Source organism: Halichoerus grypus, chromosome 3 (assembly GCF_964656455.1).
Source record: "Halichoerus grypus chromosome 3, mHalGry1.hap1.1, whole genome shotgun sequence".
In the NCBI taxonomy this organism is placed as follows: Eukaryota; Metazoa; Chordata; class Mammalia; order Carnivora; family Phocidae; genus Halichoerus; species Halichoerus grypus.
The window spans coordinates 160,873,628-160,899,118 of record NC_135714.1 but is presented as its reverse complement, the minus strand read 5'-3'; the positions used below and the strand labels follow the sequence as shown (position 1 = coordinate 160,899,118).

General features: G+C 39.7%; 1 protein-coding gene across 2 annotated transcripts in view; it reads left to right on the top strand.

The window, feature by feature from the left end:
* PIWIL2 (piwi like RNA-mediated gene silencing 2) overlaps positions 1-25,491 on the top strand; it is a 69,260-nt gene that overhangs the window by 371 nt on the left and 43,398 nt on the right. For both annotated transcript variants that reach the window (XM_078068225.1, XM_036075160.2), the window contains exons 2-13: positions 1,320-1,407; positions 1,556-1,694; positions 2,178-2,384; positions 2,990-3,100; positions 5,721-5,838; positions 6,312-6,436; positions 7,270-7,350; positions 7,656-7,769; positions 18,712-18,900; positions 19,707-19,791; positions 20,478-20,567; positions 22,455-22,595. In XM_078068225.1, coding sequence (XP_077924351.1) covers positions 1,320-1,407; positions 1,556-1,694; positions 2,178-2,384; positions 2,990-3,100; positions 5,721-5,838; positions 6,312-6,436; positions 7,270-7,350; positions 7,656-7,769; positions 18,712-18,900; positions 19,707-19,791; positions 20,478-20,567; positions 22,455-22,595 — 1,488 coding nt within the window. The remainder of the gene's footprint in view (positions 1-1,319; positions 1,408-1,555; positions 1,695-2,177; positions 2,385-2,989; positions 3,101-5,720; positions 5,839-6,311; positions 6,437-7,269; positions 7,351-7,655; positions 7,770-18,711; positions 18,901-19,706; positions 19,792-20,477; positions 20,568-22,454; positions 22,596-25,491) is intronic.

Genomic DNA, 25,491 nt, shown 5'->3' with positions numbered 1-25,491 from the left:
CAAATCCTAGAGTTGTGAGTTTAGAAAAAGTGCGTCATAAAGAATGCTAGATAGACTTGGGTATAGACCTCAGTCCTCTAGCTTCTATAGATATAAATAAACATACATACATAAATGGCAGGTTTGAAGATATGGCTTTTAAGTGTTTAGATTTTTGCGTTGGGTTTGGCTCTATGGTATTAGCAGCCACTCCTGCTTCTGAGGTAATAATTCTTAAGAAGGTTCCTTTTAGAGGGCTCTTTGCCCAAATCTTAAAGAAAAAGATCCTCAGCTATTGCTTCTAATGTGTGTACAATTGCATGTATGTGCATTCTTAATCTTCTAATTATGTAGTAATTTTAAGAATGGTATTTGTCTATAATTAAGAAATCTCAAAGAATAAAGAGTTAACAAATATAGGAAGAACTGGATAATGCAGTTATGGCAATTTTAAGTAGAGTAGACAGTGTCAAATGTAATGTTATGTAGGCAGAAGAAAAGATGACATTATGTTGTATTTTTTCTCCGATGACTTGCTTGAGTCTATATGTGACAGCCCTAATTGGTGTAATAACATTAAACTTTCAAGACTGCCACAGGAAAACAGTAGCCAGTTTTGTTGGAGGTTATTTTAAAAAAACCCAACCTCAGGTACTTTTAAATGGTCCATTTTTTTTCTGAAAATTTATTAACTGGTACAGTGTTCCCTCTTACCTTGGGTGTATAGGAAACAAACTAGAAAAATTGCACTTTGTTATTTTGTACATCAAATCATGGACTGTACCTGTATTTACGCTTAAAAACCTAAGATGAGATTGTTATAAGTATTAAGAATGTTTATTGAAAGTGTTTATGAAAACTACTTAAAGGGGCACCTGGGTAGCTCAGTTGGTTAAGCTCCAACTCTTGATTTCAGCTCAGGTCATGATCTCAGGGTTGTGAGATGGAGCCCAGTGTTGGGCTCTGTGCTGGGTGTGGAATCTGCTTGAGATTCTCATTCTCTCCCTCTCTCCATCTGCCCCTCCCCCCTCTAAAAAAACTGCTTAAATAATTTTTATGAGGTATTTTTGTCCTTTATTCTTATAACATGTATAGAATTCAAAGATGATTTTTATTACTCACCAAGGCTTTAAGAAAACCATCAGTGTTTCTGGGTGTCTTGTTAGAAACATCGTTCTTATGTCTTCTTAAACACTTCACTACGTGTGTTACAGAATGTGTGTAACTTGCAGTCATTGAAATAACACTGTTATTTCATCTTAGAAATGAAAAGCATTCTACATCTTAGAATAACTGTCGAAATATATTTTTTAATAACTCTACTCATTAACTTTCCATAGGAATCTGTAGGTTTGGTCTCTATGTTCCGAGGACTGGGCCTTGAGACAGTGTCCCAGACCCCTTTGAAACGGGAAGTGCCTCCATTAGGTATGTGGAAAACTAATTTGTAAAAAGGTGTGGGAGTATGTATGTATGATTTCTTTGTTCTTAAATTCATACAATTTATCGTCAAAAATAACTACTTTACAACACCTTCAACTCACAGTTACAGTTGGGTTTTGGCCCTTCCATTCAGGTAGAGGCATTTTAGGTCGAGGCTTGTCTACCAGTATGGTGCGCAAGGACAAAGAAGAACTCCATCCCACATTTCTGGATCCTTCCATGTTGGCAGCTGGGGATAGCAAGATAGCAGAGGCCTGCGTTGGTTGGAATAGGTGGGTAAAGTTGCCTTCAAGGGTAAGTGTCAAATTCAGATGAAATATCTCTATAAGCCCAAACGGAAACTCTGAAAAGGGTCGTATTATCTTATAAACAATACATGGTTTTATATTAAAGAATGGATGTTTTCCAAGAATAATCAGCAGCCACTGCTCCCGTCAGTCATTGGAAAAGGGTAAAAAGTAGTTCTCTGCTGGGCAGTTTACAACTCCATTTGCCCTGTTAAGTTAACCTGATTGTGGTGGTTCTTTAACCTGGCTGATTCACTCTTCCACCTCAATTCTGCCATGGAAATTGGCCTTGAGAGTCAGTATGAATAGCAATTAGCAAATGAGTCGTGTAGGCGTATTTGCATCTGAAGAGAATCCCAAGGTTTGGGTCCCCTTTTCCTTCAGGAAAAGAATGTAGACTTGGAGGAATCATTTAGATAGGAACATGGCTGAGAAAGTCCTGATTTGCTTTTCTTTTCAACATTTCAGAATGCTTGGAAGAGGGAATTTGGATACATCTTTATTACCTTTGGGAAGAGCAACTGGTGGTATAGGCAGAGGAGTATACAAGGCTCCTGGTGCTCTCAGCCTAACTTCTCGGGATCCTACCCAGCTATCATCACCACCACCTCTGCCCCCATCCTCACGTCACCCTCTGGATCACCCTCTACTTGGGACTGTAGAACACAAGGACAAGTAAGTCTGGAGCACCGCCTTCCCTGCTTGATGATGATGTGGGAGGAGGCCTTATAATATTGTAAATGCTGTTTCTGTTGTGTCTAAAAGTCTTTGTGGGTGGTAGGTACTGCAGGGTTGTTTATTTTGTTTTTTGGGTTTTTGCCAGTGGGGAGAATGACAAAGAGGTGGGATAATTCCTGATGAAGTGAAATGGGGTTGATGGTTTAGATAGAATGTACCAGAGAGTAGACTCAAATGATTTTTCATTTCCTTCTCAATTCAGACATAGCCAGTTTTTTGTCACATCGAAGATTAGGAAATTATCTAGGAAAGATATTGCAGCAGTTCATCTTTCTTGGTGGAACTAATTTTTGTGTTCTTAGTTACCTGGCCTCAATTATTCCATTGATATTATCAGGGCAAAGAGGGTGATCTTACTTCTCCAATTAGAGATTGCTAAGAACTTAGCTTCTAGCTTTCAAAGCTTGCTTTTGTGTCACTTGTGAAAGCTAAGTGTAAAATATTACTTCTCTCAGTGTTCTTTTTCTCTTTAATTTTTTTGTGGCGTGAGTTGTTTGCATTTTTGTTTTTGGTATATATGTGTGCTTTTGTATATTTTCCAGAGAGCTTTTTGTAAAGCAAGGCTCAAAAGGAACACCTCAGTCTTTGGGATTGAACCTTATCAAAATACAGTGTCATAATGAAGCAGTTTATCAGTATCATGTGACTTTCAGGTATTCACAACTTTTTTTCTCCATATTCACTTCTTAGAGAACAGTAATGAAATCGTTTCCCTGGAATAACTGGGTATTTTTCTGTGTGATTCCTGATGAACGTCCCTCCACAATAATGCACAAACTCAGATCCTTGTGATAAATTTAAGGTTAACATTATTTGTGTTTAGCTATATTACCATTTCCAATTTTAACTTAATAGGTGCCATTTTATACACCTGTAAGGTGGATTTACTGTGAAGTTGATGAAGCTTAAGGTCAGGGCCTTTTACTTGCATAGACCCCTTCCATAACCTTTTAACTTATTTTGTATCTGTAATTTTGTATTCTTCTTCTTAAAGAGAGATCCCCACACACACTGGTGTAAGACCCATACCCCACAAAACCTGGATCCTCCTTGCATAAGTCTCATACCATGATGGCTCTCCAGTGACCGTCTAGGGTGAAATTTGAGGGTGAGAAAATCAGAGAGAATAACTTCAATCTTATATCAATAATTTCAGGGTTTCTCATACTTCTTAAAAATTAAGAATTCATATTAGTTTGTGTTCTCTTTTCAAATCTCAGGAAGGGAGCACTTGGGTGGCTCAGCTGTTTAAGTGTCCCAACTCTTGATCTCAGCTTAGGTGTTGATCTCAGCTTAGGTCGTGATCTCAGGGTTGTGGGTTCAAGCCCTGCGTTGGGCTCCACACCTGCTTAAAATCTCAGGAGAGTCATTAGCTGGAGGATATTAGCTGGAAGTGTGAAAATGAATGAGTGATTTGGAGTATCTGTGGAGAGAAAATAGGAAGATGGAAGACTGAATTTTTGAAGCACAGATGTATAAGAGGAGTAAGTGGAGTGAAAGAGAAAAGAAAGGAACAGTTAGGGGGAAATACCTTGAAAACAGATTATAAAGACCAAAGGAAGGGCTCCTTTGAATGAGGAAGAGGTGGTTGACTTTGGCCACAGGAAAAAAAGTTACTGAATTTACTCTGAAGAAACCCTTGTTGATTTTCCACTAGATTTGTTAGAGTTAGGGAGAAAAAAAACTAGACTAAAAGAACCAAGGAGAGCACAGGCGATTGGAAATAGCCAGTGAACTGGCCGCTTATTTAAAAAGTATGTGAGAAATGAGAAATGGAACGATAAAGAGAGTAATTGCTTTAAAGCTGAGCACATGTGGCAGGTGAAGAGAAGGAGCTAAAAAAGAGGGTGAAGGGGCGCCTGGGTGGCTCAGTCGTTAAGTGTCTGCCTTCGGCTCAGGTCATGATCTCCAGGTCCTGGGATCGAGCCCGGCATCAGGCTCCCTGCTCAGTGGGGAGTCTGCTTCTCCCTCTCCCTCTGCCTCTCCCCACTGCTCCTACTCTCTCTCTCTCTCTCTGTATCTCTCTGTCTCAAATGAATAAATTAAAAAAAAAAAAAAAAAAGAGGGTGAAATTGAACCCCTGAGAAGGGAGGGTAGTGGAAATGAGCCTGCTCTGGAATGTAAAGGAAACAGATGAGCATTAATGAGAGGGAAGAACCCTTTCTCTGGAAATGGATTGACAAATGTTAATGAAGCAGAAAGGAGTGTGAGTCTTTACAGGCCTCTGCATTGACTGGACAGTGGAGAAGACATGGATTCTGTAAATTTCAAGAATGTAGATCTGGACCTTTGAAGCCACAATATAAAGAGCATGCCAGACCATTGAGAGGATACTGAGAAGATGTAGTATAGTGGACTGGTTATCGTGTGGCTTCCTTGTATTATGTGAAGGAAGTCCAGAGAGACAATTTTAAATACTGTGTTTAGGGCATAGTGCCATTCATGTAGATGAATTTTTGGAGAAGCATTTTGAAATGTTATACTAGCATATGAGTGTTTAGTTTTGGGGACAGCTATATTGGATTACCACTTGATTTTTTAATCTTTCATCATGTACTTGAACATACTTAACCCTTTTGAGCCTTAGATTTGTTTAAACTTTCCAGTTGTACAACAGGGGTGTGTGTTACTGATATGAAATGGGACAGCCATTGTACCAAGTAGCTACTGGGGCTTTTTAAAGCTGTAAGATTTGTGACAATCAATAAAAAGTAGAAATTGCCACAAGTGAAAAATAGTTGGAGTAAAATCCTGTTTTTAAAAAGTTATTTTTAAAGTATGTATTTTTGCAGACTCTAGATCAGGGATTGGCAAAATATGGCTGGCCTGCAGGGCAAATCTGCCTGTTCTGTAATAAAACTTTACTGGAACATAACCAGGTTCATTGGTTTACATATTGTCCATGATGCTTTCGTGCATGTTGGCCAAGTTGAGTGGAGACTCTATGGCCTATAAAGCCTAAAATACTTGCTATCAGGCCCTTTACTGAGAAAGTTTTCTGATCTCTTGTCTAAAATCGGGAAGAACATACGCTGAAATGTTAAGGCAGTTGTCTTTGGGTGGTGGAATTACAGTTTCTTTTTTTTTCCTGTGGGCAGGTATTCTTGGGTTGAAATTCCTTTTGTAGTCAGGTATATTTGAATTTTAATATGACCACTAGATGGGGCAGTAGTTACAAGTGACTGGTTCTCTACCAAACCTATTAAACAGGGGTAATAAAGACTGCCTGCCATTTGAGCAAATTGAAGTAAAATTCTCTTTATTGTTTTCTAGCCCTAATGTGGAGTGCAAAAGCATGAGGTTTGGCATGTTGAAGGACCATCAAGCTGTCACTGGAAACGTTACTGCTTTTGATGGATCCATTCTCTATCTGCCTATTAAGCTTCAACAAGTAAGACTAAATAGGAAATATATTTTGGAATGAAACCTAAGAGAGTTCTGGTGCTTTGAGTGGTAGGAAATCATAGACATCCTGATATTTGAGTTGTACTTTCCTAGTCCTTAAAGAAAGACAGGCTTTTCCATAACAAAGAAATGTCAGACTAAGAAACTTTTTCGTTTGAATTCTTCAAGAAGTTCCTTCTCACATAAGAGGAGTGGTTGGAAGCCTTTGACCTCAGTGACAGAGAATGGTTTAAGATTTCAAATGGGAAGGGATCTATTGCTAGTCAGTCCTCTTACCAAATCTTTTCTTAAATCCTAGTTGTCATGCTATGATTTGGCCCAGTGTGAACAGCAAAATGAGGGGAAAGTAGAAAATATATGTAAGACATTTTAGTGTTTTCTAGAACACAGTTGGATTAGATTAGGGCTTGGTAGTTTTGTCATTTTTTTTTTTTTTACTTGCATATATTTATTTGTTAGGTTCTTGAGCTAAAAAGTCAAAGGAAAACTGATGGCACAGATATCAGCATTAAGATTCAGTTGACAAAGATCCTGGAGCCCTGTTCTGACTTGTGCATTCCCTTCTACAATGTTGTTTTCCGTCGGTGAGAAAACAGCTTATTTTCTTTAATCTCAGTCTTATATTAGTAACAGTGCTCTTCAAGGAGCTTGGATGGTGGTATACCACGCACATATAAATCGGAGTTTAGAAACATTTAATAAATAAATAGATGGTATTGAGGCTAACTTATGGAAAAATTATGTCAAGTGATTAGCCAGATTTGGGGATAATGAAGGTAGATTTGAGGTGGCTGGTTGGGTTCCTTTGGAATCATTCGGATTCCATCAAGCAGATGTTTATATTGCATAATTTCATGGTGTTACTGATGGGGCTACTCAAAGTGGTAGGGTGCAAAAATTTATGCTGGAAGAATTTTTTTCCACATCCCTTGATTTTTGGATTCAGACAGCTCATAATTTTTTTTTACTTTTTATAAGACGCAAATTTTCATAAAACTTATTCCTACACCACCTCTTTTTAAATGAAACACAGAACGTAATTTCTACCTAGTAAGTTGAACTGCCAGGAACGAACACAGCTTCTTATGTCAGACTGATCTTTACAAACAGAAATTGACTCTCTTGCATTCTTTTTAGTTAATGGTGAAAAATAATGTAAATTGAACCTGGGAAATCAGCTCGGTTTTTGGTCACCTGGTACGTAGGACAAGCTATTGTCAGTTGTATATACCTCAAGATAAATGATAATTTTTCTTTTTCTTCTGGCAACGGTGTTCTCAGCATAAAAGCTATATTGTGCAAAGGGCACCAATAATTTTGACACTTTAGGCTTCAAAAGGAAAATATAGTTAAGAGTAGTAGAGCTTGAATTTTTTTAATTATTCTCTAGAAGACCCATTTTTGCTCTTCATTTCAGGGTAATGAAACTTTTAGATATGAAGCTTGTGGGGAGAAACTTTTATGACCCTACAAGTGCTATGGTACTACAGCAACACAGGTCAGTGGTGTTCTTCTTTTCCTCACTTTGGAATGTTCTGGAAAGAAATTTTTCATTGTGATTACCATATGTAGTACAGAAATCTCAACAGTATTTTATGACTGTGAATATAATTTATCAGTTAAATCTGTTCCATAGTTTAGTTTTTTAGTAAGTTCACAATGATGTTTATTTACTTTGTTTCATGGTGCTTTCTCACTGTTACTGGGGAGGGGGGCGGTATTGGCTCAGCTCTTTCAAATGGGGGCATAGAAGTATCTGTGGTTTTTTTAGAACCCTGAGGTAAAGCTCACTTGTCTCTTCAGGTTGCAGATCTGGCCAGGCTATGCAGCTAGCATCCGAAGGACAGATGGAGGTCTTTTTCTCCTAGCTGATGTCTCGCATAAGGTCATTCGGAATGATTCAGTACTGGATGTCATGTGAGTGAATGGTGGCATTTACTTTTAACAAGCTAACGATTTTCTGAAAGTTCAGTAATAGCTGAATACAGATTGGCCATTGTTCTGTTTAGGTTTTAAATTGTAGAACAGGGACACCTGGGTGGCTCGGTCGTTGAGCGTCTGCCTTCGGCTCAGGTCATGATCCCAGGGTCCTGGGATCGAGCCCCACATCAGGCTCCCTGCTCCGCGGGAAGCCTGCTTCTCCCTCTCCCACTGCCCCTGCTTGTGTTCCTGCTCTCACTATCTCTCTCTCTGTCAAATAAATAAAATTTTTAAAAAATTGTAGAACAGATTAAGGATACTAAATGTATGTAAGTCTTGCAGAGATAGGCATTTGAATAGAGACCTGTTATATTTGAGGAGGAATTGTATTTTTTTTAAAGATTTATTTATTTCGCTGAAAGAGAGAGCTTACAAGCAGGAGGGGCAGAGGGTGAGGGAGAGAGAAATCCTCAAGCAGACTCCACAATGAGCATGGAGACCAACTCGGGGCTCAATCTCACGACCCTGAGATCACAACCTGAGCCGAAACCAAGAGTCAGACGTTTAACGAACTGCACCACCGAGGTGCCCTGAGGAGGAATTGTATTTAACTCTCTGGTTAAGAAGCCTTGGTTTAATACACACACACCCTGAATTTTTGTTTAAATGCGTTATTATAGGGGCACCTGGGTGACTCAGTCGGTTAAGCATCCAACTCTTGGTTTCGGCTCAGGTCATGATCTCAGGGTTGTGGACTTGAGCCCCATTTCAGGCTTTGTGCTCAGAGGGGAGTCTGCTTGAGGATTTCTCTCCCTCCCTCTCTCTCTGGAATAAATAAATAAATGTAAAAAAAATGTGTTATTTTAGTAAATCACTTACTATAGTAAATATAGATGTGATTAATTTGTAATGGCTTCATGAAATCCCATTTTATAGATAAATCTGTGTCCATCACTGATTCTTTTTTTAAGGCTATGTACTTAGAAGTGGAATTACTTAATGAAAAGGCTTAACATTTTAAAGACTTTAAGAAAATATTTGCTATAATAAGATACTTAAATATAAGGGTGCCTGGGTGTTTCAGTCAGTTAAGCGTTAGGTGTCTGCCTTCGGCTCAGATCATGGTCCCGGGATCTTGGGATCGAGCCCCACATCGGGCTCCCTGCTCAGTGGGGAATCTGCTTCTCCCTCTTTCTGTGCCCCTCCCCCTGCTCGTGCACTCTCTCTGTCTCACATGCTCTGTCTCTCAAATAAAATCTTTTTAAAAAAAGATACTTAAATATACATTGACAGATTACCCTCTAGAACACTTACTTAGTTCATTTTTCCACCAGCTGTGTACAACTACTAGGTGTTATCAGGCTTATAAATCTTTGCTTATCTAATGAATTGATTCATTCCTTCATATGCATTTATTGAGCTCCTGTTGTATACCAGAGTCTTGGGACATATCAGTTAACATAACAAAGATCTCTCTCCTCATGGAGTTTACGTTGTAGTCGGGTACATAAACAATAAATAAACAAGATAAGTGAATTGTATAGTATACTAGAAGTGTTGAGAGCTTTGGAAGGAAGAAAAAGTGGAACACAGAGTAGGAGAGATCAGGAGTACCAGGAGTGGGGTGGGGGAGGGTGGAGAGCTATAACTTTAAGTAGAGTGACCAAGTTCATTCGAGCCAACACTTGAAGGAGTTGAGTTAGCCAGGTGAATACATGGGCGAAGGAGCTTTTTGACAGAGGGACAGCCAGAGTAAAGGCCTTTAAAAGACAGAAATATGCCTGGCTCATTCAAGGAGTGGCAGGGAAGCCAGGGTGACTAGGCAAGAGCAGTGGAAGTGTGGGGAAGGTGGAGGAGATGACAGTATAGAGCTTTGAAAGGCTATTGTAAGGATTTTAGCTTTTACTTTGAGTGAAGCATAGGATTTATGGCCAAGGAGTAACATGATGTGGCTTAAATTGTAAAAGGATCCCTCCCATTGCTGCATGGGGGAGAGAGTTGGAAGGGTGGGAATAGAAGTGGGGAGACCTACCAGGAATCCAGGGGAGGCATGAAGATGGCAGCAGTGGAGGTGGCGAGAAGTGGTTGGCTCCTGGATAAATTGTGAAAGTAGTGCTCAGTGTCCTGGCTGGACGTGGGGTGTGAGATAAAGAGAGAGGTTGAGAATGGCTCACTTTTTTTGGGTGAATTTGTAATTATTCTATCTTTCCTAGACTGTCTCTCCTTGATGGTGGGGGCCATGTCTCTTTTTCTCACAGTACATCCAGCTCTAGTTGATTCCTAGCATCTAGTAAGTGTTCAAGAATATTTGCTAAATAAGAGTAGATGTCTTCAAATGCACTATTTCTTTCTTTATGGTCTCTGCTTTGCTTTTCTTCTTAGATAGGTCTAACTTATTTTATGTTTTATTTTTTCTGATGTTTTACACCTTCTGGAATTTATCTTGATGTGACGTTGGGATCATCATGATTGCCTTGGGACTATCTCACAGTTTATTGGAAAACATTTTTTTTTAGATTTAAATCACTATCTTTATCATATGTTAAAGTACTTTGATTTACTTCTGAATATTTCATTTTGATCCAGTGGTTAAAATCAATGTGATGCTGTGTTTTAGTTATTGTAATTTTATTAGCTTTTAATATTTGTCAAGGAATCCTGTTTTCAGAATTTTCATAGTAAATGCCACCCATTTATTCTTGCATGTGATCCTTTGAATAATTTAATCAAAACAAGAAAAAAAGTCAATTGGCATCAACTGGGGAGACTGTTCAGTGAATCTTCCTATTCACAAATAATGGCATATTTTTCCATTTATTGAAATTTATTTTTATTAAAGTTTTACTTTCATGAAAGTTATTGTCATATTTTATTATAACTACACAAAAGCTATTTATGGGTGAGTTATGTAGTATATGTAGGATTGGTTTTGTTTTCTGCACAATTGCTTATTTTGGATATAAAATTAGCTTTTCATTTTCTAAGTACATAATTTTGTATGTACTTACCACTAATTCAACAGTGTTTTGTAGATTTCAGAGTACAAGTTTTGCAATTATTCCTAAGTATTTTATTCTTTTGATGCATTTGTAAATGGATTTTTTTAAAATTTCATTTTCGGTTTGTCGCAAGTGTAGAGAAAAACAACTGATTTTTTTTTTATATCAATCTTGTATCCCATAACCCCTTTGAAGTCATTTATTAGTTAAAACAGTTTATTCATGGATTCTGTGGGATTTTCTATATAGGAGATCATGTCATCTGCAAATAAAGATACTTTTTACTTCTTCTTTTCCAATCTGGATCTCTTTTATTTCTTTTTCTTGCTGAATTATTCTGCTAGGACCTCTAGTACAATGTTGAATGGGCATGGTGAAAGTGAGGAAAAAAAAAAGCCTTGACCCCGCCCCTCCTCAATGGAGGAGTGGCCTTGGATATTCCCTTTGTTAATAAAGACAATTCAACGGTGGCGGGGGGAGGGGAGTGGTGAGAGTGCACATCCTTGTCCTTTTCCTGATCTTAGGGAAAAAATATCCATCCAGTCTTTCACCATTAAGTGTATTAGCTGTGAGTTTTCTGTAGATGCCCTTTTTCAGATTGAGGAAATTCCATTTTATTCCTAGTTTATTGAGTGTTCTTATCATGAAAGGAAATTGGGTTTTGATCATTTAAAAAAAAAATTCTGCTTTTTAAATTGATTTTTCAATATTGAATCAACCTTGCATTCCTGGGATAAATCCCACTTGTTTGTGGCGTATAATTTTTTTCTGCATGTTGCTGGTTTGGGTTTGCTTATATTTTGTTGAGGATTTTTTTCTATATTCCTAAGTGATATCTGTATTTTTCTTGTGATACCTTTGTCTCGTGTTGATATCTGGGTAATATTGGCTTTATAGAAAGAGTTGGGAAGTATTCCCTTCCTCTTCTGTTTTTTTGAGAGAGTTTATGAAGGATTGGAATTCATTTTCCTGTGGATGCCTGGTAGAGAAATTTGACAGAGAAGCCATCTGGGTTTTGGTTTTTCTTTGTGTACAGTTTTTAAATTACTAATTTAATTTTTGTATTGTTAGATATTTATTCTGATTTTCTATTTATTTTTGGGTCAGTTTTGGTGATCTGTGTTTTTCTAGGAGTTTGTCCAGTTCATTTAGGTTATCTAATTTTTTGGCATACTAACGTTCAAAGGGTTCCTCTACAGTTCTTTTTATTTCTGTGAGCCCACCCCCTCTTTCATCCCAGATTTTAGAAATCTGAGTCTCCTTTTTTCATAGGTGGTCTAGCTAAAGGTTTATCAGTGTTGACCTTTTCAAAAAGCCAGTGTTTGGTTTTGTTGACTGTATTTTTCTGTTTTCTATTAATTCCCACTCTTATACTCATTATTTCCTTCCTTTTGCATACTTAAGGTTTAGTTTGCTCTTCTTCTCTTTCCAGTGTCATAAGGTGAAAGGTTAGTTTATTTGGGATATTTTTTCTTTTTAATATAGGCTTTTACAGCTATAAATTTCCCTGTAAGTAATGCTGTAGCTGTATCCCATATGTTCTGGTATGTTGTGTTTTCATTTACATCTAACTCAGAGTATTTTCTAATTTCCCTTGTGATTTCTTATTTGACCGCTTGATGATTTAAGGGAGTGTGTTGTTTACTTTCCACATGTATGTGAGTTTCCTGAATTTCTTCTGTTGTGAACAGAGAACTTACTTTGTATTATTCTATCCTTTTTTTTTTTTTTTTTTTTAAGATTTTTTATTTGCAAGAGAGAGAATGAGAGACAGCACGAGAGGGAGGAGGGTCAGAGGGAGAAGCAGACTCCCCGCTGAGCAGGGAGCCCGATGTGGGACTCGATCCCGGGACTCCAGGATCATGACCCGAGCCGAAGGCAGTCGCTTAACCAACTGAGCCACCCAGGCGCCCCTTATTCTATCCTTTTATATTCATTGAGGTTTGTTTAATGATCCAGCATATGCTCTCTACTGGAGAATGTTCTGTGTGCACTTTGGATGTTGTAATTTTAACTTAAAATATTTTTTGCCTTTTACTAAGGAAAGTGCCAGAATTAGGACTATGGTACACCTTTATATTGGAAGTAGAAATTCTCCCAGGGAGTTTGAGAGCTTGGCATAGGCAAACATATGACAAACAAGAAGGAGAAGCACTATAGTTGTCTAAGGATGTGTGTTTGTGAACTGTATTTCAGGTTCCAAACACAGATAGGAAGGGCCATGAATGAGATCAGTGACCCAACTATCCCTGACCCTGGAATTTGAACTAAATAAACACAGTGATCTTCTTTCACAAATTGAAAAGACAAGAAGAGCCTTCCTAACGTTTGACCACTGCTTTTTTACCAATTGGTCTCTGATCAAATGGACCTCCAACTATGATGTCTTAGGAATAGATTGGCTTGGTTTGGAGGCTTATCTGGCTTATGCCTCCATGCATTCCCTACAGAACACTCTCTTGTACATTTAACAGAAAGAAGGAAATGCAGGGCAAAACAAAAACACATGAAAAAATCTTATGAATATAGACAAATAACAGCAAAAGCAAAGTAAGCAGATGGAGAGAAATCAAGTTAAGGGCAAAAATAATTTTCAAGTGGTATTCCTTCAAAACAAAAAGCCCAGAGACCTCATACAAAGACCTGGGTCCAAACAATGACTTCTAACCTGAAAGCTCATTAGATAAGCAGCTAAAGCCTAATGAAACTAGTTTGAGCTCAACTAGTTGTTGGGATTGACTCACTGGCAGCAGATCTGAAGGACAAATGGAGTTAAGCACAAGGGGCCCAGTGAGTGCATCTGTGGGTCTGAAACTCCTGGAGTGTTGCCAAGGAAGAGCTTCCACAGTTACCGTGGTGAGAGCTCCAGAATTGTCAAAGGATGATGAGACCGCTGTTCTCTCTGAAATAAAGAGAAGGCTGCTGATTTACTGCTTCCTGCAGTGAGAAGAGACTGCTGATCTTATAGAGAATACTGGAGAGGTATGGAGTTCAGGACAGCAGTCTTGCAGCGGGGCAAGCAGCACAAACATGGTTGCTCAGGTAGTCTGTTGTTGATTGAGTAGTACTCCTCTCTGGGATGCTTGTTGGATTAAGTTCTTCCCTGATTGGCCAATTTACAGAAACAAGGGGATGACTCTGGTTGGATAGCTTACAAAAGTAGGTTTGCTGAGGTGAGTTGATACAGACGTATTAAGCAGGTTTAAAACTGGATTTTAGGGGCGCCTGGGTGGCTCAGTCGTTAAGCGTCTGCCTTCGGCTCAGGTCATGGTCCCAGGGTCCTGGGATCGAGCCCCACATCAGGCTCCCTGCTCTGCGGGAAGCCTGCTTCTCCCTCTCCCACTCCCTCTGCTTGTGTTCCCTCTCTCACTGTCTCTCTCTGTCAAATAAATAAATAAAAAATCTTTTAAAAATAAATAAATAAATAAAACTGGATTTTATGGGGACGCCTGGGTGGCTCAGTCGGTTAAGCATCTGCCTTTGGCTCAGGTCTTGTGCCCGGGCTCCTGGGATGGAGCCCCGTGTTGGGCTCCCTGCTCAGCAGGGAGTCTGCTTCTCCCTCTCCCCCTGAACCTCCCCCTGCTCACTCTCTCTCTCAAATGAATAATAAAATCTTAAAAAAAAACAAAACTGGATTTTATGGCTACTTGTTACCATGGCTACAAAACAATATATCTTTTACAAAGTTTGTCATTTTTTAATTGCCAGGAACACATGAATGTTTATATTTTCACCTGATTTTATTGTTTTATTTCTCACACGTTAATGTTAAATTGATGAAGAATTTGTTATTTTAAAAAAATTTTTTAAGAGATTTTATTTATTTATTTGTCAGAGAGAGAGACAGACCACAAGCAGGGAGAGCGGCAGGCAGAGGGAGGAGAAGCAGGCTCTCCTCTGAGCAAAGGAGCCCGATGTGGGACTCAATCCCAGGACCCTGGGATCATGACCTGAGCTGAAGGCAGCCGCTTAACCGACTGAGCCACCCAGGCGTCCCCCAAGAATTTATTTTTTAAATGGATAACAAGTATTCTTAGCCATTTTTTTAAACTTTTTTTTTTTTAAAGATTTTATTTATTTGAGAGAGAGCATGAGCAGGGTGAGGAGCAGTGGGAGAAGTAGACTCCCCGCTGAGCAGGGAGCCTGATGCGGGGCTCGATCCCGGGACTCCAGGATCATGACCTGAGCCAAAGGCAGACATTTTACCGACTGAGCCACCCAAGCACCCCTAAACATGTGTTTTTTTTTTTAAAGATTTATTTATTTGAGAGAGAGAGAGAGCATGCGAGCGCATGTGAAGGGGGGTAAGGGCAGAGGGAGAGAGAATCTTAAGGAGACTGTGCACTGAGCACAGAGCCTGATGCAGTGCTTAATCCCATGACCCTGAGATCACAACCTGAGCTGAAACCAAGAGTTGGACGCTTACCTGACTGTGCCACCTGGGTGCCCCAATTCTTATACTTTTTTTTTTTTAAGATTTTTTATTTATTTATTTGACAGAGAGATAGAGCCAGAGAGCACAAGTTGGGGGGAATGGCAGAGGGAGAGGGAGAAGCAGGCTCCCCGGTGAGCAGGGGTTCAATGCGAGACTTGATCCCAGGACCCTCATATCATGATCTGAGCCTAAGGCAGATGCTTAACCGACTGAGCCACTCAGACACCCTTCTTACCCGGTTTTTAATGATCCTTTTCCCCCACTAACTTGAAATGCCACTAGTAATTATTGGACACTCAATCTGATCTGTCTTTCAATCTCATTGAGATCTTTTATTCCATTAATTTCTTTTCTTTTTTCAGATTTAGTAAGGCACAATTGACAAAATAAACCTCATACATTTAAAGTATACAATTTCATGAGTTTTAACTTACTTGTATACCAACATAACATCACAGTGAAGATAATGAGCATATCCATTGCCCATGTAAAATTTACTCATGTCTCTTTCAGACCTCTTTCTTTGTTCTCCTCTGTCCACCATAGGCAGCAAACACTGTTCTGCTTTCTGCCACTAGAGATTAGTGTCCATCTTTTAGAATTTTCTATATGTGGAATCATATGGTATATACTCATTTTTTGTTTTTTTGTTGTTCGGTCTGGCTTTTTTCAGCATGAGTTTTTTTAATTTTAATTTTTTATTTCAATCCCAGTATAGAAGTCAAAGTAAGGGGCACCTGAGTGGCTCAGTCAGTTGAGCGTCTGCCTTTGGCTCAGGTCATGATCCCGGGGTCCTGGGATCGAGTTCCGCGTCGCTCCCCGCTCAGCGGCGAATCTGCTTCTCCCTCTCCCTCTGCTCCCACTGGTTCTCTCTCTCTCTCTCTCAAGTAAATAAATTAAAATCTTTTTTAAAAAAGTAAAGTGAAATAGATGCAGTTAAAAATCATTGATTTTTATCTTCTTTTCAATGTTGAATATTGGAGTAACAAGACATAGGCCTATATTGTTTATCTCCTGTGTCCCTCGGTCCGTTTTTAGCTTTTTTCTTGATTGTGCCTTCCTCCTCCATGTCAACCTCCTACCTTTTCTGATGCAAGACAGTGATTTAGGGGAAAAGGATTTGATGAGAGAATATTAAAAACTGTCATTAAGAGTTCTGAAAATAAATTACAAGTTTAAAAGTGTTTGAATATGGATTTTATACTAGTGGTTGCTTTTGATTTCCACAACTACATATATATAGTTAACCTACATTTTTTTGAGACAGAGAGCGCACAAGTGACGGGGGCAGAGGGAGAGGGAGAGAGAGAATCTTAAGCAGGGTCCATGCCCAGCACAGAGCCTGACACCAGGCTCGATCTCACGACCCTGAGATCATGACCTGAGCCAAAATCAAGAGTCAGAGTCTTAACCAACTGAGCCACCAAGGCGCCCTTGCAGTGAACTATCTTTATAGCCATCTCTCCTCTGTATTGAACCTGCCGACAGAGTAAAGTGCCACACACACACTACATCTGGCACGTATCAGGCACTGATGACAATGATGGACATGATGTCTGCAAACACACAGTTCTGTTCTCTGTGCTAGGGACAGTTCTCAGTGCTTCATGTATATAAAGTCATTGCGTTCTCACAACACTAAGTTAGGTGCTTCCCTGACCCCACTTCCACGTGAGGAAACCAAAGCACAAAGAGCCGTAACTCAAAGTCTCACAGGCTGGTAAGTGGAAGACATGAGATTTGAACCCAGGCATTGGCTCTGTCGTCAGTGTTGAACTGCTTAAGCTCTCTGACGGTTTTTCACCACTTACTGCAGTCTTTCTTAAGACGAGTTCTGCAGGATACTAATTGCCCAGGATGGCAATAAATGTTCATTCAGTGAGGTTAAAAGGAGAAGAGTGGGAGGAATCCGTGGTTAAATACATGGGAGGTAAATAAAGGTAAATATGTTTCTTCAGCAGCCTGAGGTGCTCAGGTATGTTGTGAGTCTCTAAACAGGGTTATAATTTGCAGAATGGACTCCACTTTTTTGATTGTGGAACCTTTTTCACACCTTCTCACAACCTCTCAAGGGACCACCAGTGTTCCTGAAGAATCTACCCTGGGTGACACTGACCTACAGAAAAAAGTCCAAGCTCTGATCCTTGACTTAACAAGGACATTCACATCTGTCCCTGCTTATCTTCAGCCTGTCCGTCTTCAGCCTCCTTGCCCTCCCCATCCCCAGATCCCTCCTTATCCCCTGCATACTGCTGCCTCTGCCTGGAATGTCACTCATTCCTCTGCCCTGGCGTTTCTGCTTGGCAGATTGCTCCTTCAAGCATCATTCTGTAAACGTTCCTTGACTCTCTCGGCATATTCAGACATGCTTTCTGCAAGTTTCCTGTGTTGGCTTGTTCACAGCACTGTTTAGAGGTTACTGCGAGGGTACATTTATCTATGGTGAGTCTGTCATCTGCATCTTTAGCATCTTCACCAGTGCTGTCTAATGATAGATATTTGTAATCCCTTCCATTAGCTAAAAAGGGCAAATATAGTTTAAAGAATGTTTTGTTGTTCCTCCATAGACTATCCTAATAATGATACAAAATAATTGTTTTGATGATTAAAGTACCTAATTCGAAGGCAAACTGTGAATGTTATTAATTTGCAGTTGCTGTTTTTAATTTCCCTTTTATTTTTTCCACAATTTTTTTAAAAGATTTTATTTATTTATTAGAGAGAGAGAGAGCAGGGGAGAGGCAGAGAGGGGGACAGGGAGAATCAGACTCCCTGTTGAGTGGGGACCCTGGCACGGGGCTCAATCCCAGGACCCTGGAATCATGACCTGAGCTGAAGACAGACGCTTAACCAACTGAGCCACTCAGGCGCCCCTCTTTTCACTATTTTTTAGTGATTTTGGTTTTTTTTTGGTAATGTCAAAAAGAAAAGAGATGAGAGTCCTAACTCTTTTTTTTTTTTAAGATTTTATTTATTTATTTGAGAGAAAGAATGAGAGAGAGAGAGCATGAGAGGGGGGAGGGTCAGAGAGAGAAGCAGACTCCCTGCTGAGGGCAGGGAGCCCGATGTGGGATTCGATCCTGAGACTCCAGGATCATGACCTGATCCAAAGGCAGTCGCTTAACCAGCTGAGCCACCCAGGTGCCCCGAGAGTCCTAACTCTTAAAAGAGACAACTGGAGCCTTCTGGTGCTGTATAGCTGTGATCGTACCCCTGAAGTACTTTTTTTTTTTTTTTAAAGATTTTATTTATTTGGCAGAGAGATGGAGCACAAGTAGGCAGAATGGCAGGCAGAGGGAGAGGGAGAAGCAGACTCCCCACTGAGCGGGGAGTCCAATGCGGGACTCGATCCCAGGACCCTGGGATCATGACCTGAGCGGAAGGCAGACGCTTAACGACTGAGCCACCCAGGCGCCCCCTGAAGTACTTATTTGCATCCCCCATCCTTTTCATTGTGCTCTCTGTATACAGATATGATTCAGAAGTCTTTTGTCTCTTTCCAAAGGCATGCCATGTATCAGCAGAACAAAGAAAACTTCCAGGATGAGTGCACTAAGCTTCTGGTTGGCAATATTGTTATAACCCGATACAACAATCGTACCTATCGTATTGATGATGTGGATTGGAATAAGACACCAAAAGATAGCTTCACAGTGTCTGATGGGAAGGAGATCACATTCTTGGAATACTACAGGTGGAAAGAAGAGACTGGGCTTGGGTCTTTGGGTGGCTGTGGGATATAGGCTACCATTCTGTAGCGGGAGATTGAGTTCCATAGTAGCATGCTTTTAAAATAATTGGATTGGTAACACACCTAAGATTGAATGAGCTTGTTTGTGGGATTTGACCTGAATATGCTACCCTTACAGTTTCATTTCTTTTAGTAATTTTGGAAGTTACTTTATAAATTAATACCAGGATTTTGAATTATATTTCTTTTGTTGGTTTAGGTAGAAGTCTGGTTGGAGGGGTGAAATTCAAGTCTTTAATCATTTGACTATCATTTTGTTTTTCCAGTTGCCCAAGCCTTTCAACCTGATGGAGTTTTTTTTTTTTAAAGATTTATTTATTTGAGGGTGGGGGGAATGCACACGGGCAGGGGGAGGGGCAGAGAGAGAGGGGGAGAGGGAGAATCCCAAGCAGAGCCTCTGTGGAACCTGACGTGGGTGGGGCTTGATCCCACAACCCCGAGATCATGACCCAAGCCAAAACCAAGAATTGGATGCTTAACTGACTGAACCACTCAGGCACCCCCAACCTGATGCAGTTTTAAGCATATTTTTCCCTGGACGTTAGACTCTTTCTCCTCCATTTAATTGCGGTGTTAACTTGAGCCTGCCTTTTCCAGTTATAAATATGCTATAATGAGTTTCTGGTGGATCCTTGACAAAGGTATTATGCAAATTATGTACCCCAGTACTGGTTAAGACACCCAGACTATGTTGCCATACAGTAGTGATGCTGCTTCTGAAATGTTTTCCTGCCTCTGCCCTGCTCTAGCAAAAACTATGGGATCACAATTAAGGAAGAGGACCAGCCACTGCTGATCCACAGGCCCAGTGAGAGACAGAATAACCAAGGGATGGTGAGTGGGGGGGTGTCAGATTTGCACTTCTAGCTTAAGCTCTTCATCCATGGTGCTGGGAGCCGTGGAGCAGGGTTACAGTGTGGTTGGGGAAGACTGCAGGGCTGTCTCATCTAGCCAGTGGTGTCACTTCATGCGGTAGGATTTGCTTTTGAAGTCCCCATAATGAGGAGCTAAGTATCCATATGAGTAAGTTAGGTTAAGGAATAAGGAGAATTTTCTGCTAAAGATTAAAACACTGGAGCCATTAGGGAAGTTGTAGACATTTAACAGGGACTGGAGCCAGGGGAAAGTACCTTGACACTGACTGTTCTGTCTTTTAAGTGAGAAGGCTGAAGATCAACCAGCTAAGATAAGATCTGGAGGCCCCAGCTGGATGGGATGTATCGCCTTAGCTTGTCTGGAGGCCCAAGAGGGACAGTTTTTGGGTTTTTTTTTCCTAGTTTTTCCACTTTTTTTGACCATTTCAACATTTTTCCTTTACCTAGTACAGCAGGCTATAAGTATTATTACTGAGGGGAAAAATACTTGCAGTGTTTCACTGCCCTCTTTTCTGGGGTTTTATGTTCCTTATTGTGCCAGTTATGTCCCTGCAGGCCCAGCCCTGGGCATGGCATGTCCTGTGAGGTCAGAGGAACAAGACCATCTTTCCTGCCTTATTTTTCTTCTCCATTCTCTCCTCAAAGCTGCTAAAAGGCGAAATCCTGCTGCTACCTGAACTTTCGTTCATGACCGGAATCCCTGAGAAGATGAAGAAGGACTTCAGAGCCATGAAGGTGAGAAATGCCCGTGTTGATTGGAAGGCCTTTTTGAGAACAGCTTGAGCTAGATCTGGGCAGGCCTGTGTCATCACCTGGGCAGGTCTGTTCTTCCAGGCTCCAGTTCTCTCTGTAAAACATGCTCCATGTCCCTTCCCACACACTAAAATAGCTGATCGGAGCTCCTTTTTGAAGATTGTTGAAAACAAAACAGTGGAGTGACTGGATTATAAGGTAGAAGGAAAGAAGTAATTATATCTTCACCCCCACCAATCAGATAGATGACTGTAAACTGGTCATATGATCATAAGTGAGGTTCTTTGATAGCACTGAGTTTTTCTAGTGCTACAAGCCTTCCTACAAGCCTTCAGTCTATTTAAAGGGGTGGGGGAGATAATGTAGCAAAAAGTAATCAACAAGTCAGAGGCTGAGGTAAAAGGATAGAAGTTTATCTTGTGGGGTGTGGAGTGTCCAGGAGGTGTTGGGCTGAATCCCCATAAGAAGTAGCTGAGAAGCACAGACGTGGGCAGCAGCATGAGTCTGGAGCCCAAGCACTTCACCTCCACTCTGTCTGCAGCGCTTGGGGCTTTCCACACCCGAGCTCCTGTGCTGCCTCACTCTCCCAGCGCTTGTCTGTTACCCTTGGACCCATGTCTGTCTCCGATGCCACAGACTATTTTCAATAACATCATAAAGAGCCCGAAGTGAAGCTTAGCATATCTGTAAGAGATTTCTTTCATGTCTACCTTCGTTCCTTCTCTGTTTAGCATGTAGGTCAAGGCTCTTTCCTTACAACACTCAGTCACCTAATGACTTTATGATCACAGAGCTATCTGTGCCGCCCCGCAGACTGGCAGTAATGATGCCTCATAGGGAACAACAACTGGACAGTTCTTTGGTCCCAGAAGAGTAAAGAACTCACATATGTGATTCAGAATCTTTATGTATACCTTTGGGTCTTCATTTAACAATAACATTAGTGGGGCGCCTGGGTGGCTCAGTCGTTGAGCGTCTGCCTTCGGCTCAGGTCATGGTCCAACGGTCCTGGGATCGAGCCCCGCGTCGGGCTCCCTGTTCGGCAGGGAGCCTGCTTCTCCCTCTCCCTCTCCCCCTGCTTGTGTTCCCTCTCTCGCTGTGTCTCTCTCTGTCAAATAAATGAATAAAATCTTTAAAAAAAAACAATAACATTTAGAAGACACGAATTATGGACCAAACACTGGACAAAAAACTTGTCTTATGATGACATTAAATACAGTAGTAGTATGATATGAAGTATAAAACTGGATCTGGTTTTCCATTCTGTTATGTTTGGCTCTGCCCGGCACAGGACATTTTTCCCTCTATTTTTCCCAAATATTAAATAGGTGTAATCAAGCCCCTTTTGCTCCTGTTTCATAGAATTTCTAAGGAGTTTTTTTTTAAGATTTTATTTATTCATTTGAGAGAGAGTGCACAAGTTGGGGGGGCAGAGGAAGAGGGAGATGGAGAAGCAAACTCCCCACTGAATAGGGAGCCCTGATGCAGGGCTGGATCCCAGGATCCTGGGATCACGACCTGAGCCGAAGGCAGATGCTTAACTGACTGAGCCACCCAGGTGCCCCTGAATTTCTTAGGAATTTTAAATTCAGGACATGGTTTTGAGAAAGAGGTAAGATTTAGCTGTCATGTGGGAGAAAGAAACAATAACATTTCAAATTCTTACTTTCATGATTAAAATTTTAACCGTATACTTCATTTACATTCCTGAGAGATGTTTATTAAAATTTTTGGAGTATTTAAAAATGTCTACAGATTTCAGTGGAAAGGAGGTTTTCTTTTGGAAATGTTTTAGACATATTGGGGTTTAACTTCATATTGGAGAAACTAATACTCGTAACTTATTATCTCCATTTTAAATCTATTTAGGATTTGACCCAGCAGATCAACCTGAGCCCCAAACAGCACCATAATGCTTTGGAATGCTTGCTCCAGAGAATTTCAAAGAATGAGACAGCCAGCAATGAATTGGCACGCTGGGGACTCTGCCTGCAGAAGGATGTACATAAGGTAAAGTGAATGTAGCCGAGTAGGAAACAGCATTGAACAGTGATTTTAAGAGCTTAGTGAAGTAGGTGATAGCTTCTTCTCTTGTTTTTATTTTGGAGTTTTGCTCTATTATTGCACTTTTTTTGGGGGGTCCTAGTCATAATATTTGAATTTTCTTCTCTTAATTTGTTAGTATCTCTTAGAGATTTTTCTTCTGTATTTCACAGAGATCTGAGCTGTTAATTTTCAGTCAAACAGATAGTAAAAGGAATATTGACTTAAATTTTATCTCATTTTTGGGGTGCCTGGGTGGCTCAGTTGGTTAAGCGTCTGACTCTTGATTTTGGCTCAGGTCATGATCTCAGGGTTGTGAGATCATGCTGCATGTTGGGCTCTGCGCTCAGCAGGAATTCTGCTTGACATTCTCTTTCTCCCTCTCCCCACCCCCTAAAAAAAATAAGTCTTTATAAAAAAAATGACCTCATTTTCAGTTTTCTAATCTAGATAATTCCTAAGGTTCTGTATGTCCTTTTTTTTTTCCAAGTTTTTTTTTTCTTTCCCAATAATTAACTTGTGATTCTTGAATATACTATTGTCATTCTTTCCATAGGCATAGAGAGTTTTGGATTTACACCATCTGATTCTTATGGCCCTTTCTGCCTGTATCTTGCCTGCATCTGTTATGTTGTATTTTGTGCAGCATGATCCATAGGGCAGAGGCAGTGTGAGATGGTGTGGAGTCCTTGGCCTTCTGTATCCATTTATTTGGCTTTGAATCTCAGTTTTACCACTTGCCATCTTAGTTACTTTGAGCAAATTGCCTAGCATCTCTTAGTATTTTTATCTGTAAAATGAGGATAATGATTGAGTTATAAGAATTTAAATGGTAACATCTTCAGCATAATATGTGACACATAGCAAGTGCTAAATAAACATTAGCTATTATTACTTTTCACCTTTCTTTTGAGGTTATACCAAAATAATTAATTCTACCTTTTCTCTAGTTCTCTTGTACTCTGAATTGACTCCTTGTTAAAAAAATTTTTTTTAAATAAAAGTAATGGATAGTCAATAAGGAAAATGTCGAAACCTCACAAAAAGTAAAGAAAGAGGTAAAAACATCAGTAATTTTATCATCCAAAGATGATATCTCAGTGATTTATTTTATTTTTTTCTTAAAGATTTTATTTGTCAGAGAAAGAAAGTACAAGCGGGGAGCGGCAGGCAGAGGGAGAGGGAGAAGCAGGCTCCCTGCTGAGCAAGGAGCCTGATGTGGGACTCGATCCCAGGACCCTGGGATCATGACCTGAGCTGAAGGCAGACACTTAACCCACTGAGCCACCCAGGCATCCCTCAGTGTTTTATTTTAGATATGTACGAAAGATACTTCAATGTATATTCTTCCTCCACATTTTTCTGTGAAAATAAATCTTTTTTTTTCACAAAGCTGTAATTATATTGTATATGGTTTTACATCTTCTTTTTCATTTAATATTATATTTTGAACATGTTTTCGTGTTATTAAATATTAATTTGAAAATGTAGAAAATATAAGCCAAAGAAGAAAAAAGTTCATCTTTCTATTTGAGAATAACCACTGTTAACATTTTTGTACATACCCTTCAGTGGATTTTTGTGTGTGTATACATGTGCATGCTTGCGTGCTTATGCATACTCACACATGGCGTGTGTTCATATAGTTTCTTTTTTTCCCTCAGTATATTTAGAATGTTTTTCCATGTCATTTAATATTTTTCTAAACATTTTAATTGCTGCTAGATAGTTTATTAACAATTTTCTATTCTTTTACATTAAAATTGAATTTAATATTTTTAAATTAGAAATAGTTATTCAGGAGCGCCTGGGTGGCTCAGTCATTAAGCGTCTGCCTTCGGCTCAGGTCATGATCCTGCATTGGGCTCCCTGCTCAGCGGGGAGCCTGTTTATCCCTTTGCATGCTGCTCCCCCTATGTGTGCGCTTGCTGTCTCACTCGCTCGCTCTCTCTGCCAAATAAATAAAATCTTAAAAAGAAATAGTTACTCAGTAAACAGCCTTGTAACTAAGTCTTTGTAATGTTGTTTATTTTCATAGATTTATGGAAGTGGAATTATTAGGTCAGGGGACATTTATGTTTTTAGTACGTATTACATATTGCCAGTTGCCTTCTAGAAAAGTTCAAAAGTTTTTTACTTTCACATCATGAGTTTGATTCCTTACTCTTGCTATTGTTATTTATGTTAATAAACTCAGGTTTTTTTTTGGTTATAGATAAAGTAAGTATTTTTCTAAAGATTGATTTATTTGAGAGAGCAAGAGCAAGAGAGGAAAAGAGCGCACATGAGAGTGCCTGTGCAAGAGCATGGGGAGAGGACGAAGGGAGAGGGAGAGAATCTCAAGCAGACCACCCGCTGAGCACAGAACCTGACATAGGGCTCCATCTCACAACCCCGAGATCATGACCTGAGCCAAAATCAAGAGTTGGGCACTTAACCGACTGAGCCACCCAGGAGCCCCAGTATTTGTTATTTTTAAATAAGCAAATGGTAGAGATCATAGTAAAAAATACGCATCCCCAGAGATAATCACCGCTAAGTATAGACTCATCCAGTTTTTATTATGCGTACATTACTATTTTTTTTTAAAAACAAGATCATATTCGTTAGAAAGTAGTTTTAATGATTGCAGAATAGTCCATCATGTTGTTATATCATCAGCTTAATTATCTTCTTATTTTTGGATATTTAGATTTGATTGACTTATTCCTAACTTTAATTTGTTCTTTCATTATATTTATATCTTTCCTTCCTGTTTTTCTTTTTAAAGTGTAGTAGTTTATGTTCAGCCTTATTAAGAAATTTTACTTTTAATTTTCTTTTCAATTTGTCCCTTAAAATATTTTTAAAAATTATTTTCCTA